Genomic DNA, 24,457 nt, shown 5'->3' with positions numbered 1-24,457 from the left:
AAAACAACATTATTCTTTCAAGCTTTCCTCAGCCTTTCTGTCTCTAAGAGGTAGAGCTAGAGTGCAGAGTTGGTCTTCCTTTGTTAACTCTTCCAAGCTTGCTCTTGGCCTCTTGGTTACTGACTGGTCCAGGAGGCAGCCTTCATCCAGGTCCTATTCCCACCTCAGGTACTGCCTCTTCAGGGGCCTCTGGGTCCCTGGAGACCAACACTAATGTTCAGATGGCAAATTGGCTAGTTGGCTTAAGTCTGCCACATCCAGAGGCAGAAATTCAGTCATCAATTTTCTTGGCCTCTGAAGACCTGCAGTTAGTGCTCCCTGAGGGCTAGGAGTGAGGGAGAGGTGGATGGAGTGGTGGGATGGAAGCTGTAGGAAGTGAGCTCTTCTGTCTCTGACAACGCTCCCATCCCCTCAGTCCAGGCTCATTCTCCTCACCTGGGAGGAGCCCTGTGCCCACCCTGCAGGCCATAGCAAGGATGACCCAGAGTGGAGAATGGGTACAGAACGGCACTGGGCATGTGGCACACACAGCACAAAGGCCAGTCAAGCCCCGCACAGATTATGAACTGAGAGCTTGAGGGCCTGGCTCGTGTATGACACTTGGGTGGCACTCTCGCTTCCCCTTACAGGGCCTCAGCCCTCTGATGGACTTGCCCTGGCTCAGAGCCTCACCACTAGGTTGGTAAGCTGCCTAGGCTGCCTGTACTCTGTCCACGTGAAGCCTGACATGGGTGGAGACACCAGCCCCAGGAAGGCAGATCTTTGCCTTGGAATTATCCTGGGGCTAGGCTATTATAAGATGGGTGACAACCCTGAGCCTGGAAAATAGGCTGGGTAACAGACCTTTTGGCTAGATGGTGTGTGAGGTGCAAAAATTGCCTAGTGGTAGGTAACATGGAGGGTATATTCTTGCCGTGATTTTTCAAGCTTAATCTTCTTTCTTCTAGAGTGACACTACCACACTTATGCAGAAGGAAAATTCACAAGGGTTTACTTGTGCTGTTCAGATGCAGAGAAATAACTCCGGTGACAGGCTGGAACCCTGAAAACCCCAGAGCTGCAGTTTCATTGCAGTTGGAACATGAAAGAAAACCTAGTTTCCATGCCATTACATGGTGGATGCTTTCTTTGTTAAAAATGCCTCACAAATAGAAGTGGTGCTGTGTGTGGCTCAAGTGGCAGAGTGCTAGCCTTGAGCAAAGAAAAAAAAGCCAGGGACAGTGCTCAGGCCCTGAGTTCAAGCCCCAGGACTGGCAAAAAAAAAAAAGGCCTCATGGAGTTGGGGTATAGAGAGCTTGTGGGTGTTAGAAAGTTTGCCTAACACTTATGAAGACCTAGAGTCAATCCCCACTTGAGGTTCCCAATCCCCAAAATGTCCCCATAAAACTGTTTAGCCTTAGAAGAGTTTAGGAGGAACCTAGTGATCCAGTATTTCTTCCCCATCCACCTGCACCTGCAGGGCTCTGCTGCTCTGAACCTGAGCCATTACAGCCAGGTCTGTCTTGGACATGCACACCTGTCACGGACTACCTAGTAGGCGTTTGTTCCACCAGAGGCTTCTTTTTTTTTTTTTTTTTTTTGGCCAGTCCTGGGCCTTGGACTCAGGGCCTGAGCACTGTCCCTGGCTTCTTCCCGCTCAAGGCTAGCACTCTGCCACTTGAGCCACAGCGCCGCTTCTGGCCGTTTTTCTGTATATGTGGTGCTGGGGAATCGAACCTAGGGCCTCGTGTATCTGAGGCAGGCACTCTTGCCACTAGGCTATATCCCCAGCCCCAGAGGCTTCTTTTTAATAATTTTTTTTTGGCCATTCCTGGGCCTTGAACTCAGGGCCTGAGCACTGTCCCTGGCTTCTTTTTGCTCAAGGCTAGCACTCTGCCACTTGAGCCACAGCGCCACTTCTGGCCATTTTCTATATACGTGGTGCTGAGGAATCAAACCCAGGGCTTCATGTATTTGAGGCAAGCACTCTACCACTAGGCCATATTCCCAGCCCCAACCTGAGGTTTCTTGAAACTGCCTCTGCCTCCATGCCCTTGAGTGTTCATCTCCAGGGAGTCATTTAATTCACTAATTTGTATTAGTGGTTTCTATACAATCTGTGTGGAACAAGACACACCGTTTAGGCAGCTGTGCAGGGACAGCAGTTGGGCACTGATGGAGCCCTTTGCATAAGACTCAAGTTTGCACAAGGCCCAAGGCTGCCACATCAGTCAGCAGAATCACCCCAGGAGGTGGGTGCTATTACATGTGAGCCAACAGAGGCACAAAGGTTAACTCAGAGTTGTAGAGCTCTGACCCATGTGGCTTTTCAGAGGCTCCCATTCAGTCCTTGAACTACAGTGCTTCCCAGAGCTATTAACATGAAAGCAAAGGATTTTTACCATCTTTTATGTTGAATTTACTGTCTGTACCAAGGCACCCTGAGTAGGGCCTTGATCAGGCCAGGTGGGGTGGCACGTGCCCTTAATCCTAGTAGTACTCAGGAAGTAGAGGCAGGAGGATCAAGAGTTCAAGGCCAGCCTGGGTTGCATAGATTCTCAAAATAAAATAATTTTCTACTGGCTTGATTAGAACACACACAGCTCACACCTCCCTCCACTGACTCTCACATCATGTCACCGACCTTGACCTTGTGTTTCTCCTCAGATTGGCCATGACCTTCTCCTCTCTCCTTCTGCTGCTCTGAACCTGTGCATGACATGTTTCTTCATACTAAACTCATCCTGTTCCTGGTTCATGTTTCTACCCCTGCTTGTTTCTCCTTACACTGACCTCACCTTGCTCAGTGCCCCAGGCTGACCTCTTATCTGTTTGTGTCCATGCTGACCTTCATCTGCTAGCTCATTGGTCTCACACTGACACACACTGGTCTCTTGGTGCCCCTCCCCAGACACCAACTTGACTTGCCTGCATCCCAGCTGTGTCCCCAGCTACCCGTTCCCTGGCCTGCCTACGTAGCTAAGGTGACTCTCTTTCTCTCCCTAGATTTTGATCCTCACCACTTCTGGCACTGGAGCAGCTTTGCAGACTATGTGCAGTGTGTGCTGGCCTTCACAGGGGTGGCAGGCTACATCACCTACCTGTCCATCGAGTCCTCCCTGTTTGTGGAGACGCTGGGCTTCTTTGCGGTGCTGACTGAGGCCATGCTGGGCGTGCCGCAGCTGTACCGGAACCACTGCCACCGCTCCACAGAGGGCATGAGGTAGGGTCTGCCAAGGCTCAGGCGCACCAAGTATCCGCAGATCGGTAATATCACAACTGGGAACAGCAGGCCTAGGCTTCGGGTTGGGTGGGAGAGGGTGGGAAGCTGAGGTCCTCTGAGGCTTCCTGTGCTGTAGGAGTCCTGAGGGGCCAGGAGCCCCGCTGCCAGGAACACTGCCCCACAGGGCTATTTCTACAGGTTCACTTCAACCTTTGAGGAAAACAGTGCTTAGTAAAAACAGACCAGCCTGAGAATGGAAGAGGAACAGGACTATTTAACATAACACCCTCATTCTCCCCAACTAAACACACAGACCCACTAAACACACAGACCCACTTCTTCCTGGGAGCCCATCAAAAACTCAGCAAGACCTCAACCTCCCTCCAGCCCCAGACAAGGGATCCCACAACACCTCACCGAGCCCTCATATTCCTCACTGAACCCCACCGTCCTCGCTGAACTCCACAGTTGTCCCTGCACTGTGATCATCCTGGTCCTTGTCTCCTAAGTAGCTAAGATTATAAGATGAGTCTTGGTTCTTCAGCACACAGGCAATGCTTGTGATCCACACCCCAGTCACACTCTGACATCTCTCCCCACCGATGGGGATTATCTCACTTGCGTCAGGGGAATCATACTGTTAAGCCAGCCTCCCTTCTTTCCCTGCCTGCTTCCCTCCCTGCCTCCTTGCCTCCCTCCTTCCCTCCTTCCTTCCTTCCCTCCCTCCCTCCCTGCCTCCCTCCCTCTCTTCCTCCCTCCCTTCTTCTTGTCCTTCCCTCCCTACTTTTCTCCTTCCCTCCATATTTGTTTGTTCATAGTACTGGGGTTTTAACTCATGGCCTTGCTTTGTTAAGCAGGTGCTCTAACTCTTTTTTGCTTTTTTAGGTGTTTTAGTTTTAGATAGGGTCTCACTTTTTACTCAGGTCACCCTAATGACCCAATCCTCCTACCTATGCCTTTCACATAGTTAGGATTACAGAAAGGTGCCAACATGCCTGGCTTTGTTTGAGATGAGGTTTGGCTGTGTTTTCTCAGGCTGGCCTGGAACCAAGATCCTTCTAGTCTTTGCTCCAAGTTAGCTGTGAGCCACTGTGCCCAGCCCATTAAATAAGTACTGTTGGTGGCAACACAGGATTTAGTGAGAAAGGACTGAATGGATTTCACAACATTTGTGCATTACGTCAGGTGACAGCTTTGGTTCCTGCAGTCCTTTTCACGCAATTCAGTGATTGCAGGTGTGCAGCGTGGGTACAAGTGTGGGGTGTAGGTGCCATTGTGTGTAGTGTGTGGGCTTGGTGTGGCACAGTGTGTGGCCAGAGGCCAGAGTGCAGTTCTGGTTTCTGGCATGTTGCAATGGTGTGAAGGTATGACAGTAGGTCATGATTGCCCAGGGTGGTGTGGACGAAGACTGAATGGATCCTCCATGGTTTCCTGCCTGGTTTGGGACTGGGGTGTACAGGTGAGGTGCCGGCTGGAAGCATGCAGGGCTCATCAGAAAGTGGCTGTGGGGTTGTGTCTGGACTCAGCCCTGATGGGGCTGTCTGCAGGCTGACATCCCTCAGCCACTCTGCAGGGAGGTTCTGTGGAATCCCTGACTGCATCTGGCCTCCCCTGGCCCTGGCCCCTGGGGTTGTTGCAGCCCTATGGGGAGAGTGGCAGGCCCCATTCAAGGGCTGTCCTGTTCCTTCCCTACTGGTGAGGGCTTCACAGAGCACACTCCTCCTCTAGGAACCTGTAGGGTGGGGGGTGGGCTCTGTCTGACATAGACCACTATGGGGAGGGTGGGTGGGCCAGCGATTCCACAGGACACCAGCTCAGGCCTTGTGGTCGGTCCTTTCTTGCTCTGGAGATGCTCCAGCTCTTGGTTCTGTTGCCTGGGAGCTCAGTGTGAATTCTGGTGAGACAGAAACATCCAGATTGTGGCAGGGTCCAAGCCAGTAGGCAGATGGTGCCCAGCACCCATAAGGGTCTCTTCTGATGTAGGAGCACCAAGAAATGGTTTTTGCTGCTCAGACACAGGCAAGGTCTCAACATCATCCAAGACTTCTGGAGGCCTGATTTACTTCTAGGTCTAAGAAGTGTTTCAGAGCCCCTGTGCTGGGTTCTAAGGGGCGCCTGGTCTTCCTGTTTCCAGTGGGGGCGAGGTATGGGACTGGGAAGTGTGGTACTGGGGGGGGGGTGTTTGGGAGCTGCCTCTCCACCCCCATCTGTGTTCTTTCTCTGGTCAACCTCTTCCTGTATGTGCATCTCCTAGGAATGTGCTGGATGGCCTGTTGGGACTCATTTCTGCAATCTCAGATCATCTATGCCTGACTTTCTCCAGATGATGGGGCATTATGGTGTCCACAGATCTAGTAGAATTTGGAGCCATTGTAGGGGAGATTTCTGAACACGAGTTTCATATTGTATAGGGGCTGCAAGTATTGGGTTTAAGGTGATGCCTGTAAAATGCGATTGTGTGCACATAAGTGCTTACAGATACATTAAAACCAGGATCTTGGCAGCAAGCTCCAGAAACCTCACCAGAGGGTGCAGTTTTCCATTTTCTCTAAAGACCTGCTCGTCCCACTGCCCTGTGCTGGGAAGGGGTCAGTGTTGTGGGATCTGCACTCGTTGGTTCCAACTGTACCTTGGACAGAGGTCAGTAAGGAGTTCAAGAATAGGGAGGTACTTGTGGCTCCTGTATGAATCAGTTATGAGGCTATCAGCTCATAGCAGACCTCCTGGAAAGGTGTAACTCAGAGGTACTCTTGGGCAGAGATGTAGCTGTTCATGTGCACATGTACAGATGGGGGCATATGTGTGCTTGCACACACACCTACACAGGTATCCCCACACACAGACAGGGAGTATGCATGCCTATATGTATGCTTCATGCACTCACACGTAAGACATCATATGTGTGTATAGCTCAGCATGCATGCTTGCACACATGCTCACACACATGCTCACATCTGCCTCTGTGTACATAATACATGCACAAATACTTTTAACTACCTTGCGGCAACTACAGGAGATGTTTTTGAATAACAATTTCCCTTTTAGAAAATATCAAGTGGTTGTGGCTCTGGAGCCAGTGATAAGAAACAAGGACACTTTTGAAGTAGCTTTACTAATTAATGCAGGAAGCTCTGAAGGGAAAATTTTGTGGGGCATTTGTATTCTTCGTTCTCCTAGTTTTACTAGATTTGAAGACTGTTACTTAACAAGTAATTATTGGAAAGCAGGGGTGGATATAAAAGATAAAGAGGGAGCCAAGCATTCAACAGCCAACAATAGAATATGTTATTGAAGAATGGGGAAGGAAGGTGCTGGGGAAGATGGTGGAAATATTGGAATTACAGCACATGGAGGCAGAGATGTAGCAGGATCCAGAGAGGGGGGACACCCTGTTCCAGGTCCTGGTCATGACTGACTGTGGAGGGTGTGTCAGGACAGAGCAGCAGGAGCAGGCAGGCACGTTCCTCAAACAGCCCGCTGCTGAGGAGGAAGCTGGGGCTCTCTGTCCTCTCAGGGACATCTCTACTTAGGGTTGCTGGCACCCAGACTATGCCCAGCTGACAGAAGGCTGGCTCTGCAGCTCTCAGAGCCCCCAGGCCTCACCTTAATACCTGAGCAGGCCTCAGGGACTCAGAGTGAATGAAGTATGTTTCTTGGGAGTGCATCTGTCTCTCCAGACGTCCATATAACTCGGGTGTTTGCACAGCAGGCATGATCTGTGTGGAAGGCACACTATACCAGGGCCCACATAAACGAAGGCCAATCAGCTTTGCCACTGTAACAGGAGTCTGGAATGGAGTTCCACATAGCTCTAGGACATTTTAGGAAGATTAGTCTATTAATATATAATGCACACTATGTTGAAAATGAACTGTATAACTTGTGGGCAGGGATAGGAGGGAAAAACTATAAAAGAGAGAAAAAGGGGTGACATTGTCCAAAAAGAAATGTACTTATCACCTGACTTTATGAAATGGCAACTTCTTCCAATTTTAGAATATGTGCTGCCGAAGCGAGCACGGCAACTTCTTTTTGTACATCACTTTATCATAGCAATAAAGATTTAATTAAAATAAGATGTAATGCACTTAGCACAACCATCCATTTAAAGTGTAGCATTCAGTACACTTGTGTGAACACAGGCTTGTGAAGTCATCATCATGATCTATGTTTAGAGCATTCTCATTACCATAAAGGTTTAGGAACCCAGTCTCATTAGCAGTCAGTCCCTTGCCTTCTGCACCCTAGCCAACCACTCACCTAGCCACCATTCATCACCCACTTTGTGTCTCCCCTGCTTTGTCTGTTCTGGTCATTTCACACAAGTGAACAGATTGTGTATGGCCTTCTGTGTCTGACTTCTCAGGTAAATTTGCATTTTTGTGTTGTTGTTTTTTTTTGTCAGTTGTGAGACATAAACTCAGGGCCTAAGTGCTGTCCCTGAGCTCTTTTTGCTCAGTACTCTTCCACTTTGAGTCACATATGGTTTTCTGGTGGTTAATTGGAGATAAGAGTCTCATGGACTTTCCTGCCCAGGCTGGCCTTGAACCGTGATCCTCAGATCACAGCCTCCTTAGTAGCTAGGATCACAGGCATGAGCCACCAGTGCCCACTTGTATAATGTTTTGAAGGTTATTCTGTGTTGTGAATATGTCTGGGCTTCATTGTTTTCTATGGCTGAATAATACTTCATTATATGGAAATTCTAGATTTTGTTTATTTGTTCTTTGGTTGATAGACGTTTGGGCTGGTCAGGAACTTTGAGGCTATTGTGAGGAATGCTGCTCTTGATGTTAGGCACGAATGCTTTCTTTTCTTTGGGGTGGATACTAGTTGTAGAATGGCTAGGTCATGTGATATGACCACTGAGACCTGCCAGCCTGTTTTCCAGTAGCCACTGTGCCATTCTACACCTGCCAGCCATGCAGGTCTTCATTCACCTGCAGCCCCTCTTGTTGGACTTTTGATTCCAGCCACCCTGATGGGTATGAAGTATTATCTCATTAGGGTTTTGATTTTCTTTGCATTTTCCTGATTGCATGTGCATCTTTTCATGTGACCCTTGTTAGAGTTTTTTGGATAAATTGTTTAGGCTTTCTGCCCTTTCCCCCTTTTGGTGCCAGTTCCGGGGCTTGAACTTAGGCCTGGGTGCCCTGGGTGCTGTCCCTGACCTTTTTTGCTGAAGGCTAGCACTCTGCCACTTGAGCCACAGTTCTACGTCTGGCTTTTTGATGGTTAATTGGAGAACAGAGTCTCCTGGGCTTTCCTGCCTCTTGGGGTGGGAGGTAGAGCAGAGAGAGATGGTTTGGGCAGGTTTCAATCCTGGAGTGGCTTTTGTAGGCAGTAAGGAGGAAGCTCGTCCTTTGCTCTGGGCTAGAAGCAAGTTTGTACCTATACTTGTGGACCAGGACTGGAAGTGAGTCACTAGTGCGAAAGTTGATTCTTATCTCCTGAGCCCCGGGTTGGGGGCTTTGCTGACTAACACCCAGGGCAAGGATGAGATGAGCAGTATTTTAGGAGTAAAGATCTGGCAGTCTGGTTTGGAGGAAAATGCTGGAGCCAAGAATGAGATCACTGGAGCCTGGAATAACACAGTAGGAAAGGGAGAAGAAGTCAGGCCAAGAGGCCCTTCGAAGGGGCAGCAGCTGGCAGTGAGGGGTGTGAAGAGAGAGCCACAGCCACTAAGGTTACCAACCACGAGTGCAAAGCTGAAAGACTCCTGGAAGTGATAGTTTCCCTGCCCTCTGCCTGCCAGGCTCCCTCCCATCTTTATGGGTGATGTCTTTCCCAAGGTGGGCTTTCCGTGCTGTGGGCATCTCTTGGATAGAATAAGAGCTGAGGAGGGAGTCAGTTCTCCCCTGTCTGTTGCTGGGGCTCACCATGGCAGGCTGACGATGGGCCCCATGGTATTGGGAAGCCACTGGGGAGCAGAACTTGTGGTGCTCATACTTTCTTTTGAGGGTCTCACTATGTATCCCAGGCTGCATAAGAGCCTCTCACCTAGCTTGACTGCTGGGGTTATACCACCTTCACCATGCCTGTGGGCTTCCACTCAGTTCATACAGGTGGTCTAGGGGGAAGGGTTGCAACAAATCCAGTGTGGGCAACAATGGAAAACACCAAAAATCCTGGCTGTGCTCTTGGGCCCAGCAGACACGGGTGCTTGTGCCATGCATGGTGGCTACTGTGATGTGTGATATGCAGATAACTTGAGCCCTGCAACCAGATCCGCCATCCTTTCCCTTCCCCTGCCCAGCCTCTGTCCTGTGGCTGGGGTCAGGGCCCTGTCGAGTTCAGGTTTCTGTCTTGGGTGCAGAACAGCAGTGGCGTCACTCACAAGCCATCCTGCCTGCAGGGCAAAAGCAAGCTAAGAATGTCCCAGGGCACTGGGCAGCACCAAGCACCACACTGACCTCAGTCTCCACCTGCTGTCTGAAGAGCGCACCTGTGCATTTGCGGCCATAGGATTGCAACAGGGAGGGTGCTTGGCAGGCAGCCAGGAAAAGGGACAGGTGGGCCTGGGTCAGGGCTGAAGCTACACATCCAATCCACCCTGCCCCAGGCTTTAAAGTTGAGCATGGGGGTCCTACACCCACTTGTGGTGTGACATGGGTGGAATTGCGTAATTTCTCTGCCTAATGGGGTTGCCCAGGCTACCCTGGAGAGTGCCTAGGGGAGGGGCCAGTATGTCACCTTCAGCAGAGCAGGCACAAGGCCAGCTGAGACCCACTGGATTCCAGTCTCCCAACAGGCCAGGACAGACCACCTGTGGCCAGCCTGCTGCCTGACCAGGGCTGCAACCCTGCTGATTCTTGGAGCTGAAACGGAGAGCCTAAGCATAACTGTCCTGAAGCTTCGTAGGGCCTGGCAAGTGTGACTGTCTCCTGGGGGCTCCTGGGAATCTGGGCAAGTCCTAGGGGTTGGATTCTTGGGGTCCTGGGCTCTGCCCTGCATAGTGAGGCTTTGGCTGCAGTCCTACCTGTCTTCTCATCAGCAGAGTGGCCCTGCCCTTCCCTGAGCTCCCTGCCCCTCCCTGATCCTCCCTGGGCGGCCTGCCCCTCCCTGAGCTCCCTGCCCTTCACTGCCCCTCCCTGGGCCGCCTGCCCCTCCCTGGGCACAGGCAGCACCTACAAGACAGTTGCATGATGACCAACTGGTAATGCTTTACCTGTCTCCTAGATCTAGTCTGGTACTGGCCTTCTGAACCCAACAGCTCAGTTTTCCCTGATTTAGAGAACTCAAAGCCTCTCCTCTAGGTCTGATTATTTCATTGGAAGACACTGTGAAGGTTGTTTTCAGTGAATTCTGTGTAGTGGCCTTGTGGCAAGTGTTGTCAGCCGTCTGAGAGGCTGAACCTGGCACTTTAGACACCGGATGCAAATGTTGTGGGAGATGCCAGCCAATAGAGAGGCTGTGCCTGGCTCCACTGTGGTCCTTTCTAGCTGATGTGCGTGTGGCTGGCTCATGTGGGTTCTTTTTGCAATTTGGTTTTCTAGTTAGGTTTGAGGATAAGAGGACATTAACGAAAGTTAAATGGCAGCTTAACTGTGCCTTAATTATAGCTTGGTTCAAATGTGTCCATAAAATAAGATCTGAAATTTAGAAGAGAATGAGCTAGGATAAAACCTGGTAGGTGTTGCACTGTGCACAGCAGGTAGCATAGGAACCCTCGGGAGGGGCAGGGGCAGCACAGGGTGCTCCGTGTGGAGTTTTGCAGAGCACCAGCCTAGCACAGAGGCCTCCAGTGAGACCCCTTGCTCTGTCCAGACCCACACATGCATTGCTTGTCATCAAAGTCAATGGCTCAGTGGGTTTGAGAAGAAGAGTGACTGCGGAGGGCACTTGGGTTGTTGGTTCGGGAGGGCCTGGGGCTGGAACCTGGTTCTCTAACTCCATATTTTGTCAACAGAGAGCAGTGGGAGGCTGGGGTTCTGCCCTGTTCTTCCTTGGGTACCTGAAGTGGCAATGCTGGTGCTGGTTGAAAGAGACAAACACTTTACAGTTTTTCCCTGGGTGTGTTCTCTCTCTCTCTCTCTCTCTCTCTCTCTCTCTCTCTCTCTCTCTCTGTATGTGTGTACATACCACCTCCCCACCACTAGTACTAGGCTTGAATATAAGGCCTCATGCTCTCACTCAGCTTTTCTACTCTTGCACATCCCCCCCCCTTTTTTTTTTTGCCAGTCCTAGGGCTTGAACTCAGGTCCTGAGCCCTGTCCCTGGCTTCTTTTGCTCAAGGGTAGCACTGTACCTCGTGAGCCACAGTACCATTTCAGGCTCTTGCACAGCTTTTTGCTCATGGCTGGGACTACCACTTGAGCCACACTTCCAGGTCCTTCCCTAGGTTCTATGCCAGGAAAGAAGGCATGAGCCATGGGCAAGTTCAAGACTGGGGTGCCAGGTTGTGGTGTTGGGGTGAGGCATACAGAATGTCTCCTCTGCCAGCTGTGTCCAATGGGTCTCAAAGCATGGATGAAGTCTGCTCGCCCGGGGCTGGCATACACCCTTCCCTGAAACTAACTTGTTCCCTAGGCCCTGCAGTTGGGCTTCCTTTGCCAGGTTTAGCCTGCCAGGTAGATTTGTGCAGGAAAAGTCATGCTTGTGTTGGTTGCCTGGCAGGCTCACATTAGGCAGTGTGCAGGTGAGGTATGTGTGGGACAGCAGGGACAACTGTCAGAGATGTCCAAAGGAAAAGTCCGCACCAGTTTCTGCTCATGGAAATTTCCTTCTCTCTTAGTTGGGAGGAGGCCCAAGCAGCGGCTTCCCACTGTGTGGGCCACCTTTGCCTCTCTGCCTCAGCCTTCTCCATTGGTTTGCCCATCAGCATCTGGTAGGGTACTGTTAGCTGGGGATGGAGAAGTCCGGGAAAGGAGCCAGCCTGCCTGGGCCAGGCCGACTGATAGGAGGCTCTGGTGTCCTTGAAGCCAGGCTGTTGAAGCTGTGCTGCAGTTCCCATGGGGTGGGAGACCCGAGCCTGTCCGCTCTCCTCTCTGGGACCAGTGTCTCAGGTAGGTAGCACAGCCTGATTCAGGTGGTGCTTCCTCTTCCTCTTCCTGGTGTGGCCCCTAGCTCTGGTTCATACCGCTGACCACCATGTGTTCCTGTGCCCGCAGGTGACCGTTGGCCTCCCTCTTGTTTTTCCACAGCCTCAAGATGGTGCTCATGTGGACGAGTGGTGATACCTTCAAGACAGCCTACTTTCTGCTCAATGGCGCGCCCCTGCAGTTCTCTGTCTGTGGGTTGCTACAGGTGCTGGTAGACCTCGCCATCCTGGGGCAGGCATATGCCTTTGCCCATCACCCTCAGAAGCTGGTGCCCCATGCAGTGCATCCTGTCAGTGCCAAGGCCTTGTGAACTGCCTAGGGAAGACGAGGACATGTAATCGCTGGCTTGGGCACTGACGGCTGCCTGTGCTCCCATGCCTGTCTGGGAGGCCAGCACTGTGGACAGCACAGAGGGTGTGGGCAGGGATGGAGACCAGGTGTGGGGTGCTCCACCAGTATCTGCCTGGGGCACTCAGGGTGCCTGGGGCCAGGGTTGGTGTTCCTTCATGTTCAGCTATCACCAGGATGGTGAGAGCAGGTCTCAAATCCAGGGCTGGCTGGTCATGTTTTTAAGGTGATGGAAATGGCAATCCTTGTCCTCTCAGAAAATACTGGCCTGACCCTGAAACAGGCTCTTAGTCCCACTGGAAGGGCCATGGGGCTCTGTAGTCTTCTCTACCCCAGCCCACCAACCAGTCTCCCAGGCAAGCAAGAAGACCTTGCCTGGTGGCTATGGCCCCCTGGACAGAGCCAGTCTCAGCTGCTGGAGGCTGGTTCATCCTCCCTCTGCCTGGCCTGTGTTCCACAGCTGTCTGCTGTGCCTGGTGTAGGCAGGAGCCGCTGGCTTGACATCTGTTACTAGGTTCTTTCCCTCTCTCAGTTCGCCATGAGGCTGGGCGGTGCTTGGTAGCCCTGTGTTGACCTCTAGCTCCTAGACCAGAATGTTCTAGATGCCTCCCACTGCGGTGTCTCCCCTCTGCTGGGTGGAAGGGGTTGCTTCACTGCACATGCTGCCACTGTCCAGTCAGCATGGCCCCTGTGCGACAGCTACCCGCGCCCAGCTGCAGCTGGCGGGAGAGTCAGTGCTATCCAACTTCGCCTTCCCTTCAGAGACTCTTGAATGTTCAGTGAGACTCCTGCTTAGCTCTTTAGCTTGTGAGATGCTTTGAAGATGTTTATTTTTTCTAATGAAGGGAAATGTCTGTAAAGATAATTGCTTCAAAATTAAAATGTCACCAACCGCAGGCTTTATGGCTGCTGAGTGAATGTACTACATGTAGCACCTCTGAGTTGATAAATGGCTTGTGGATCTGAATGTGGGGAGGGAGAAGTGAGAGGAGTCAGAGCAGGTGGACTGGGTGGGAAAGGGAGGCTGGGCCATGATGCAGGCTTGGGGTTGGGGGAAGGAAGAGTGATGAAAGTTAGAGGGATGGTGGGGGAGGGGAAGGGTACAGGCTTGGGGGGAGGGAACAAGAGGCCAGTGTTGCAAGTGTAGGGGAAGGGTGGGTTTGGAGGAGGAGTGGAGTAGGTTCAGAGAGGGAGTGGGGTCTGAGGTATGCAGGTTTGGGCTGAGGGCCCATTGTGGCACTGGGGGACAGCACATAGGTCTGAGTGTGTAGAAGAGTGCTTGGTGGTTCGGTCTGAGGAGCCTGGAATGTCTGAGCACAAGTCTCCCTCAAGGTTGGCAGATGTTCCAGGACTGACTGTAGCACCATTGTTTTTGTTTTTTTTTGGCCAGTCCTGGGCCTTAGACTCAGGGCCTGAGCACTGTCCCTGGCTTCCTTTTGCTCAAGGCTAGCACTTTGCCACTTGAGCCACAGTGCCACTTCTGGCCATTTTCTGTATATGTGGTGCTGGGGAATCGAACCCAGGGCCTCATGTATACAAGGCAAGCTCTCTTGCCACTAGGCCATATCCCCAGCCCTGACTGTAGCACCATTTCTAACTAGTAGAGTCAGAGAATTTGGAGATCACTTACTAGCTGGGGCAGAGAACTGGTTCCTCTGTTTAGACAGCCCAGCAGGGCATCCCTTGGCCTGTTGATTGTGGTCCATATTGCTGACTGGCCACAGCTGACCCCATCCTGTCCTCAGCAGCCTATGCTGGGATGGGAACAGCTCAGCCTAGCTTTGTTGCTTAGCTTAGTCATGTCAGTGCTGTCCTGCAGATTTCTGTCATTTCACACACCAGATGCACAAGGAAGGTCTTCCCGTGTGGATCCCGTCTATACTGGGGAAGAAGGTTGGTGTATGTGTGGGGAGTTTTACCCTTGAAACCAGATGGGAAGCTGCGGCCACAGTGCAGGGTGCTTCCCAGGCCTAGCTGTGTCCTTCTGGAAGTGGGGCAGCAGGACAGTCTGCTTGATCTTCCAAGGCGGGATGAGCCCAGGCATCTCATGCCAGCTCCACAGCAAGTGCCTTCCCCATCCACTCTTCACAGAAACCCGGCCGGCAGACCCTCTATCCTGTGACCCAGGATGGCTTCCAGTGCCCTTGATATTAGTGCAGGTGCTCCTGGAATTGGCCAGAGCCACTACAGGTGCCACTGGCTCCCACCACCCACCTGGCTTCCTAGGAACAACAACCTGGGTTTACTCGTGGGGTGGCCATGAAGGTCAGGACCTACTGGGAGGGGTACATCACTAAGGGAGAGGCACCTTGAATGTGGGGCAGCCCTGGAGTTTACTCAGGATGTCCTCTGGCATGGTCCTTCTCAGCCACTGCTGGGGCCTGAGCAAGTCCCCAGCTTTTCCTCCAGGGCGCATGTTCTAGCCCCCCCCCCCCATGAACATGGAAATGTATGTTCTTGGTGTGTCCATGTCCCACCCATGTGAGGGGAACACGCTGGGGGGGGGCAGGTTAGGATATCTGCTCCACTCCTACTGTGGAGAATGTCATGGCTTTTTGTCAGATTCCTCTGCCCTTTCACAGCCTAGTGTCCCTTACAGATACAGCTGGCCATGGCCCAAGAGGTATGGGGAAAAGTGAGCCCTCCTCAAGGATGGAGTGCAGGAACTAGAGGTTTAACAGACTACCCCAGACCTCACAGTCAAGCCTGGACAGGGGGCAAGTGTCAGGTCTGGCTGGAGTACCTGGCTGGGCCCATTTTGGGCAGTTTATTTTGTCCCAAGGAGCTTATGCAAGGGTCTGAGAGAAAGTGGGGTGCCCTGAAGAGCAGACAGTTGTGAGTGAGTTCTCCTGGGCTGTTTTCTGGCTCATGCCTCATCTGATGTAGCAGAAAGGCCACTATCAAAAACACTTACCTCAGATATCCTGCACCACCTCCTCTCTTGTCCCTGGGCCTTGACTGGAGACGCAATAGGGAGCTGATTTGTATACATGCCAGTGCTTCACTGAGGGGCAAAGTAGACATGGTAGAGAAGCAGAACCCAGATGCACCACGGGAATCTTAGCCCACTCCAGCAGTGGGTCTGGTTCTTGGCTTCCCAAGACCCACACCACCTAGGGGAGCAGGGCCATCCGACGCCAGGCTTAGTGCACACACCTGGGTGGCTTGGTGCTGGGGACAGGGGCTCAGCACAGTCCGCGCTCTGCACAGTCAGCAGGGATGTCCAGAGGTCTGAATTGTCTTTGGTTCTTGCTGTGTGCATGATTCCAGGTAAGCTATGCACTGGTCCCTGGAGTCCTAGTCTCTGCAAACCCCCAGACCATAGCTACACCATACTAGAGGAACTTGGTCCAGAGCTGTGAGATGAGGTTAATATTTTTATTAAATTGCAGATGTGTGCACAGTACAAGAGCCCACATAGCCCTCTGCCCCACACTGGGCCTCCCTATTAAAAGCTGTGGTGTGGTGGGCAGGGGTGTTCTGCTGGCAGTGGCAGTGACCTGGAGTGGTGACTGAGCTCATCACAATGAAAAAGCAGCATGATTGGAACATTCCATCTCCCCTAACCCATGGAGGAGAGAAAGGCCTCCTGGCTCCCCAGTGTCCCTGCATGAGCTCCCTGGCAGATGCATAGTCTTCCTCCTTCAGCCAGGTTGGTGTGGAAGGGTGATTTTTTTTCCTGCTTGAGTCATCTGGGGAAAAGTTCCAACAGAGGGCAATGCGGTGTTGCCTGGGGATATGGTTGTGGTCCCAGAAGTCAGCAAGGAGGGCAAGGAAAGAGGACTGCATGCAAACCGACCAGCTCATGGGGTGGACACAGCTTGTCGTCCAGGGAGCTGGAGCGTGGGTGGGACCAGAGGTGGGGGTGAGGTTCCCCACCCAGGGCCCGAACTCAGCAGGGGTGCAGTGCAAGCCTGGCGCCGTCACCATGTCTGCTCAAGGCCTCCCCAGGCCACCTCGGCGCCCGGAGGGCGACCTCACGCCGGGCTCCCCGCCAGGCCCAGGCCCGGGGAGGCCCCGGGCTTCGTCCTCTCGTGGGGCTGGCTCGGCCCGGGCGCCACGGTGCTGCTGCTCCTTGAGCTCCGAGTAGGAGCGTGAGAAGGTGTGGAAGATGGAGGTGACCGGGAAGGCCAGGAGCAAGATGCCGCTGAGGATGCTGCTCAGCGCCACCACCTGCCCGGGCAGGCTGCGGGGCACCATGTCGCCGTAGCCCACGGTGGTCATGGAGATGACGGCCCACCAGTAGCTGGCCGGCACGCTGGAGAAGTCGCGGCGCGCGCCCAGCTCGCGCTCGGCCAGGTGCACGAGCGGCGCGAAGAGCGCCACGGCCACGCCGAGGAAGAGCAGCAGCAGCCCGCACTCGCGCGCGCAGCGGCGCACGGTGAGCCCCAGCGAGCGCAGCCCCAGCGAGTGGCGCGCCAGGCGCAGCACGTAGAGCACGCGCAGCGCCCGCAGCAGCCGCAGCGCCAGCCCCGCGCGCTCCAGCAGCTTGCTGCCCGCCGGGCCTGCCGCCAGCCCCGCCAGCAGCGACACGTAGAAGGGCAGGATGGCCAGCACGTCCAGGATGTTGAGCGGCGTCCGCAGGAAGGCGCACTTGCTCTCGGCTTGCAGCGAGCGCAGCAGGAACTCGAAGGAGAACCAGGCCACGCACACCGTCTCCAGCACGAAAAGGTTGCGGCACTTGGCGGAGCACTCGCCCTGCACGGGAGAGGGACACGCGCGGTTGGCAGAAGGCTGCCAGTGAAGTGAAAGGTGGCCGCCCGCCCTGGAAGCAGGTGGGGAGGGCGAGGAGTGTGCCCGGAAAGGCCCAACTGCTGCTTGAAAACAGGAAGGTTGGAAAGGAGCGAGGGAAGAGGGGAAAGGAAAGGAAAGCAAAGGGGAAGAAAGGGAAGGAAGGATGGATAAGAGGAAGAAATGAAAAGGAAGGTAGAGAGAAAGGAAAGGAAGAGGAAGAAAGGAAAGGGAGGAAAGAAAAAGGAAGGAAAATGAAGGAAGAAAGGAAGAAAAAGGGGGATGAAAAGAAGGAAGGAAGGAATGCTCTGAATGAATAACCAAACATTCTGTTTGGAGCTGGGAAGATGGCCTAGTGGTAAAAGTGCTCGCCTTGTATACATGAAGCCCTGGGTTGGATTCCTCAGCACCACATTTATAGAAAGAGCCAGAAATGGCGCTGTGGCTCAAGTGGTAGAGGGCTAGCCTTGAGCAAAAAGAAGCCAGGGACAGTGCTCAGGCCCTGAGTTCAAGCCCCAGGACTGGCAAAAAACAAAAACAAAACAAACATTCTATTTTAAGATAACTGGAAAAAAGAAAAACAAAACCCACAGCAAGCAGGAGTTAACGAGTCAACAACCAACAAAGCCAGAAGTTCTTGGAAACGAGCAGCAAATTGACAATTCTAGCTGTGTGAACACAGGAGAGAGAGAGAGAAGACCCAAGCTGTTGGAATCAGAAATAATTATAAACAAAATGGTACCCACAGAAACCTGTAATGGACACCATACTTAATGCTGAAAGACCAGAAGGTTTCTCCACCCCTCACCCCCTACCATGGTCAGACAACCAGGTCTGCTCTTGTCATTCCTACACTGTTGAACTGGAGGTACAATCAGGTAGAAATGAAGTTAGAGGTATCCAAGTTGGTAAAGAGAAAATAAAACGCTACTCACAGGTGACTTTGTAGATAGAAAATCCTAAGGAATACACTAAAAGAAATTATTGTCAGTTAAAAAATTTTTGTAGAACAAGAGACAAAAATCAGTTTTATCTCTGTCTGCTTGTAATAACGAAAAAAAATTTTTTTGCCAGTCCTGGGGCTTGAACTCAGGGCCTGAGCACTGTCCCTGGCTTCTTTTTGCTCAAGGTTAGCACTCTGCCACTTGAGCCACAGCGCCACTTCGGCCTTTTCTATATATGTGGTGCTGAGGAATCGAACCTAGGGCTTCATGCATACGAGACGAGCACTTTACCACTAGGCCATAGTCCCAGCCCCATAACTTGAAATTTTTTTTATGCCAGTCCTGGGGCTTGAACTCAGAGCCTGGGTGCTGTCCCTGACCTTTTTTTGCTCAAGGCTAATGCTGTACTGCCAGAGCCATAGCCTTACTTCTGGCTTTTTTGCTTGTTAATTGGAGATAAGAGTCTTACAGTCTCTCCTGCCCAAGCTATCTTTGAACTGTGACCCCAGCCTCTTGAGTAGCTAGGATTACAGGTATAAACCACCCTTGCCTGGCTTGAATGAAATTAAAGAACAAAAAACCCATTCTCAATACCATCAAGGAAGGCGCTAAGCATGTGGAAAGGTGCTTGGATAGAAGGATGGCTAGAACCAAAGATCAGGTTGCAAGTGTTGGTGAGACCATGGAGCACTGGGAATCTCAAACACTGCTGGTGGAAATGTACAATGGCACAGACACTCTGAAGACATTCTTGCAGCTCCTCAAATGACAAGGCAGTATTACCAACTGACCTCACAATTCCACTCATGTGCAAGTGCCCAAGAGAAAGGAGCATGTCTACACAACCTCATCCATGAATTGTACAACAGCACTGCTCATTAGGGCCTAGAGGAAAAGTAACAGATGGTCACAGTGGATGAATGAATAAAGAAATGTAGCGGGGCTGGGGATATGGCCTTGTGGCAAGAGTGCCTGCCTCATATACATGAGGCCCTGGGTTCGATTCCCCAGCACCACCTATACAGAAAATGGCCAGAAGTGGCGCTATGGCTCAAGTGGCAGAGTGCTAGCCTTGAGCAAAAAGAAGCCAGGGACAGTGCTCAGGCCCCGAGTCCAAGCCAAGCCCCAGGACTGGCCAAAAAAAAAAAAAAAAGAGAAATGTAGTGTACAGACACAATGGTATATCACTGGGTCATAAAAGAGAAGTAGTGACAGCAACCTAGGAGGACCTGGAAATGTGATGTGAAAGAAACCAGACACAAAAGAGGAAAGTCTGCACTTGGATGATACTTAGTTACAGCCTAGCTGGGCTGCAGGCAGCCTCTCCTTTTCCTTTTTATAATAAGAACTAAGATCTTGCAGTTGCTTCTAAAAACTCCAGATCAGCTTCCTCCCTGGGAACAGCTCAGTTACCCAGTAACTCAGACATGTGAGTGGATTGCAGACATGCCTAACAGGACCCAAAAAGGTGGGTGGCTTTCTCAGACCTGTGCCCACCATCCCATTTTTCCTACATATGCAAGAATCACTAAGTTTAAGCAGGATTTGGTGCATGTCTTTCAGTGTAAATGACACCATTCACAATTTCCAAAAGAAATAAAACACAAAACCAAACCCACTAGGAAAAATCCATCATTGGGCTATCTGGAAGTGGATTACAGATTTATAGGACAGACATACTTTCACAATTATTAGAAATTGCTCAATTCCCATTCCATGAGCTTTGACAAAGCACAGGCCTGTCATCTACCACTCTGAGGAAGTGTTAGAGTGATTTCCCCAACCCCTGCCTGCAGCAGCTGAGCCCCCGCCTATCCAGACAGCCTTCACACAGTGAAATTGCCGGGTGGTAGCCTTGGCTCTGGAGTGGCCCGAGACCCACACATGCTGGTACATCAACAGTTCATTCTTTTTTTGCTATTGACCTACTGGACAGTGTGCTAGAGTGTAGTATGTCCATCCCACCCACCCACCCACCAGTCCATCCGTCCGTCTGTTCGTCCATCTGTCCATCTGTGGATGCACATGTTTAGTTGTGTACGGTTTGGGGCTATTACAAGTGAGGCTGGACTGAATATTCATAAACAAATCTATGTTGGACATACCTTTTCCTTTGTGGCTTGCTGGTCATACAGTGCAGGACTGACAGCAGCTGTGTCCCCTCCCCCACCAGTCCCCCCTCGGACTGGCGCTCTGGATGTTCTGAACGTGACCAGCACTTGCTCCTGCTAGTTCTGTGTTGTTTTTTTTCCTCCCACTTAGAGCCTTTCTAAAGTCTGAGTGTGATGGCTACTGTGTTTTAGTTTGTATGATCCTAGTATATCATATAGAGGACCTGTATCTTTTCATGTATTTGCTATTTGTCTTTGGGTGAAATGTCTGCTCAAACTTTTTGTCCCCTTTTAAATTTCCCTTTCTTATAGTTAAGTTTATACAACTTGTTACATAATCTAATTGCAAGTCCTTTGTCAAGTTTGCAGTTTGCAAGTATTTTCTCCAAGTCTAAGGCTTGTCTTCTCATTCTGCTAACAGTCTTTTGCAGGAGCAAGTGTTTAATTTTGATGAAGTACAATTGACCAGGTATTTTTCCTTCAATAGTTCATTTTTGATGTTGAATCTGAGGACTCTTCTAAATCTACATATACATAAGCAAAGGCTGCCTTTATGTTTCTTAGAATAAGCTTTAGTTTCACATTTTATTTTTAGATCCATTTTAGGTCCATTTTGAGTTGAATTTTTATATTAGACATAAATAATGAGGGACAAAGAGCTGTGGTTCATGCCCAATACCAGCCTCACAGGAGGCCATACATAAGAGGGCTGAGGTCTGAGGCCCTAGACAAAAACATGAGACTGTTAGAAAAGTAACAAAGGCAGAAATGGACTAGGTACAAGGCTCAAGGGATAGAGGACCTGCTTAGCAAATGTGAGGCCCTACGTTCAAACTTGATTACCACCCCCTTCAAAAAGAAGGAAGACAACATTTAGCAGAGTTTCATTGTGCCCTGGCTGGCCTTGAATTTGTGATCCTCCTGCCTCAGCCATGTCAGTGCTGGCATTACAGGTGTGTGCAACAGCTTGGCTGGAATTTGATGTGGAAGTCCAAGTACTGAAGGGTCATGGTTGGAAGACAGTTCTTTTCTTACAAGTTGCCTCTCCTTGTCTGTGGAAGCCCATTTTGTCTGCTGGCCAACATGTCTGGCTTCTCAGTGCTATGAGGTCCAGAGAGAATTTGTGGTAAACCTTGAAGTTAGGTGGTGTGAGTCAAGATAGTTCCTTGCCTTTCCTTGGGTGTTGGGATCCAGCCTTTAGACTTGGCGGGGGGCTTGACGCCCTTCCCCCCAGCCCTGGGGAATGCGGAAGCAGGCTACGGTTCTCTGGGTCCGGAACCAGAAGAACTGGCTTTACACCCAGCCCCCAATTCTCTAGCCAGCCCAGGCGCCTCCCAGTCTCGCCCGGGCTCGGCACTTTCGAGTGACGTTAGCTCAAGGGGATCATGTGACAGCTTGCAGCCTATCGGCATCCTGGCCGATCGCCCTCTCTCGCTATCATCTCCCTTTACCCCCGCCTTAATAAATCAGTTGGCTCTGGAAGCCGTCTCCGAGACTTGCGTACGCCTGACTTTATTTACCGGTAAGGAGGTGGGCACGCTTTCTCGTCCAGCCGCGCACGCGTGAGGTCGGCCCTGACCCCTCCATCCCATCCTGGCTATCTGCCGGCCGGGTGTCCAGGAGAGAGGACGAGAAAAGGGGGTGGCAAGAAACTTAGCTGAGCCTTGATCCCCACGCCGGGAGAGGCGACTGAGCCCGACACTTGGGCATTTTAGATTCTGCTTGTTTTGGGTGAGAGTTAGCTGAGTTTGCAGGCCTGCGATAGACTGGGCTTTTTATATTAAATATAAAAAAGCTGTGGTGTTCTGTCTTGCAACTCACAGTCACAGTGTGTCTCTTTGTCTTGATGTCTCTCTTTTTGTTTTGTAATTTTCAGCACATGGAACCCTACACATGCAAGCATCAGACTCCTAGATAGCCAAGGAAGAGTACAATTTTGAGTTAAAATTATGCTTTGTCAGTATGGAAATGCAATAGGTTTTTATATGTTGGTTTGAATCCTGTGCCTTTCCTAACACATTTGCTTGCTCTGTTTTTATGGCCACATTTGCTTGCTCTGTTTTTATGGCTTGTCCTGGGCCTTCAACTCTGGGCCTAGGTATTGTCCCTGAGTTCCTTTTGCTCAAGGCTAGCACTGTACCACTTGAACTATTGCACCTAGCACGACTTCCAGCTTTTTCTGTGATTAACTGGAGATAAGAGTTGCATGGACTTTCCTGCCTAGGCTGGCTTCGAAATGCAATCCTCAGATCTCAGCCTCCTGGGTAGGATTACAGAAGTGAATCACCAGCAACTTTATTTTTAAATAAAATGAGCTTATATCAGTTATGTGGGGTCTTATGGATGCATTGCTGCACATGTTTACACTGTATTGCAATCTAACTACTCTCCTTCCTCCCCTCCCATAAATAAAGCAACCCCACAGGTTCTTTTCTTTTCTTTCTTTCTGTTTTTTTTTCCCCCCAGTCCTGGGGCTTGAACTCAGGGTCTGGGCACTGTCCCTGAGCTGCTTTTGCTCAAGGCTAGCACTCTACCACTTGAGCTCCACTTCTGGCTTTTTCCGTGTATGTGGTACTAAGGAATTGAACCTAGGGCTTCATGCATGCTAGGCAAGCACTTTACCACTAAGCCACATTCCCAGCCTAGGTTCTTTGTTTTCTTTTCCTTTTTTTTTTTTTTTCCCCAGTCCTGGGCCTTGGACTCAGGGCCTGAGCACTGTCCCTGGCTTCTTTTTGCTCAAGGCTAGCACTCTACCTCTTGAGCCACAGCGCCACTTCTGGCCATTTTCTATATATGTCTTGCTGGGGAATCGAACCCAGGGCTTTATGTATACGAGGCAAGTACTCTTGCCACTAGGCCATATTCCCAGCCCCGGGTTCTTGCTTTTCATAATTGGAAATAATCTGTTTTGACAGTATTCAACCTTCTTTATCCTCCATACCAGCCTGTCCATGGGCTTCTTAGGTTCTCTCTATGGATACAGCTGTTCTTTCCTGATGTCATGTCTTTTCTGCTTCACGCTTCATTGCTCTGAGCAGGATTTCCAATGCACAGTGGCCTGGGAGGGTGCCACATTCAGCCTTTCATGGCTGCCCATGCTGTCAGCTGAAGGACGGATGAGGGGATTATTCAGTGATAGCACTGCTCACTGCAGAACTCGGTAAATGTTTACAATGTTTTCTTCGCTCCTGAAGTTTTTTTTTTTTTTTTGCCAGCATCACTGTTTATTAACAGACTAAATTACAAAAATAGCATGGAGGATACCTCAGTTCATCCTTCTAATAAGCCTATTGATCTGATCCTCTCTGTTGCCAGCATCTCCACCTTCTACAAAGTGGGTGGTCTTCTTCATGCCACCTCGTGGAGAAGATAACTTGAAGGGCCACAAGAAGTTATTTGCTTCCTTGAAGCATTTCCCAACAGTATAGATCTCATGAATTAGATCCTCCATACAGATGATGCCATATTTACCAAGAGATCGAGCAATCAATTCATTATCTGTTAAGGCAATTCGCTTCTTATTGATTTTGCCATAACCACGGTTGTAGATGAGCTCATTCACTGACTTCAGGTTTGGGTACCCCCATGCAATATATGGTTCCACAATCCTCAGCATATTAATTGAAGCCTTATTGAGCTTGACAGAGGTGACATTGAAGATCTGACGAAGACGAAGAAGCTGCAATACCTTACGGACTTTCGGACTCACACCATTGATACCTCTGATTCTGATGACAAATGCCAACTTAGGCTCTGCAGGTACATAGAAGTTGCCCGCTTTTCTGGCCATTCTAGCCATTCTGATCTCAGTTCTGTACATTTGCCTGTATTCCTTGTGATAGTGCTTGGCCTTCTCATAGATGAGCTTTCTCCTGGCCTTTTGAAGCATCTTTTCAGCACATTTCTTTCTCAGGCGCTTTATTTTCAGCTCAGCGAAATTCCTTTGCTTTTTCTTAAGGGTTTCTGGCACAGCAGGAACCTTCTTTTTCTTCTCTTCGGCACCCTCCGTGGTTCCAGCCGGAAAAGAGGCGCTCCTGAAGTTTTATGGCCATGTTATTAAAGCTGCTTGGTTCTCCATGA

General features: G+C 50.8%; 3 protein-coding genes across 4 annotated transcripts in view; 1 reads left to right on the top strand and 2 right to left on the bottom strand.

Annotated features, from left to right (window-relative positions):
• The window catches only part of Slc66a2 (solute carrier family 66 member 2), a 34,932-nt gene extending 21,445 nt beyond the window's left edge, over positions 1 to 13,487 (top strand). For both annotated transcript variants that reach the window (XM_048363701.1, XM_048363702.1), the window contains 2 exons: positions 2,986 to 3,202; positions 12,346 to 13,487. In XM_048363701.1, coding sequence (XP_048219658.1) covers positions 2,986 to 3,202; positions 12,346 to 12,553 — 425 coding nt within the window. In that variant the 3' untranslated portion in view covers positions 12,554 to 13,487. The remainder of the gene's footprint in view (positions 1 to 2,985; positions 3,203 to 12,345) is intronic.
• A 3,040-nt stretch (positions 13,488 to 16,527) lies between these two features.
• The window catches only part of Kcng2 (potassium voltage-gated channel modifier subfamily G member 2), a 48,378-nt gene continuing 40,448 nt past the window's right edge, over positions 16,528 to 24,457 (bottom strand). The window contains exon 3 of the mRNA XM_048363296.1: positions 16,528 to 17,289. Coding sequence (XP_048219253.1) covers positions 16,528 to 17,289 — 762 coding nt within the window. The remainder of the gene's footprint in view (positions 17,290 to 24,457) is intronic.
• Positions 23,585 to 24,407, bottom strand: LOC125364230 (60S ribosomal protein L7-like). Its single transcript, XM_048363708.1, has one exon. It carries the CDS (start codon positions 24,264 to 24,266, stop codon positions 23,643 to 23,645), a length of 624 nt encoding a protein of 207 aa, XP_048219665.1. The 5' UTR covers positions 24,267 to 24,407; the 3' UTR covers positions 23,585 to 23,642.

The sequence above is a fragment of the Perognathus longimembris genome, chromosome 15 (assembly GCF_023159225.1).
Source record: "Perognathus longimembris pacificus isolate PPM17 chromosome 15, ASM2315922v1, whole genome shotgun sequence".
Taxonomy (NCBI): domain Eukaryota; kingdom Metazoa; phylum Chordata; class Mammalia; order Rodentia; family Heteromyidae; genus Perognathus; species Perognathus longimembris.
The sequence above is the reverse complement of the archived record's forward strand: the minus strand, read 5'-3'. Positions and strand labels throughout refer to the sequence as shown.

Bases quoted from the DNA above. Each gene is read 5' to 3' on its own strand.
- LOC125364230 (XM_048363708.1), bottom strand. From the start codon at position 24,266: ATGCTTCAAAAGGCCAGGAGAAAGCTCATCTATGAGAAGGCCAAGCAC.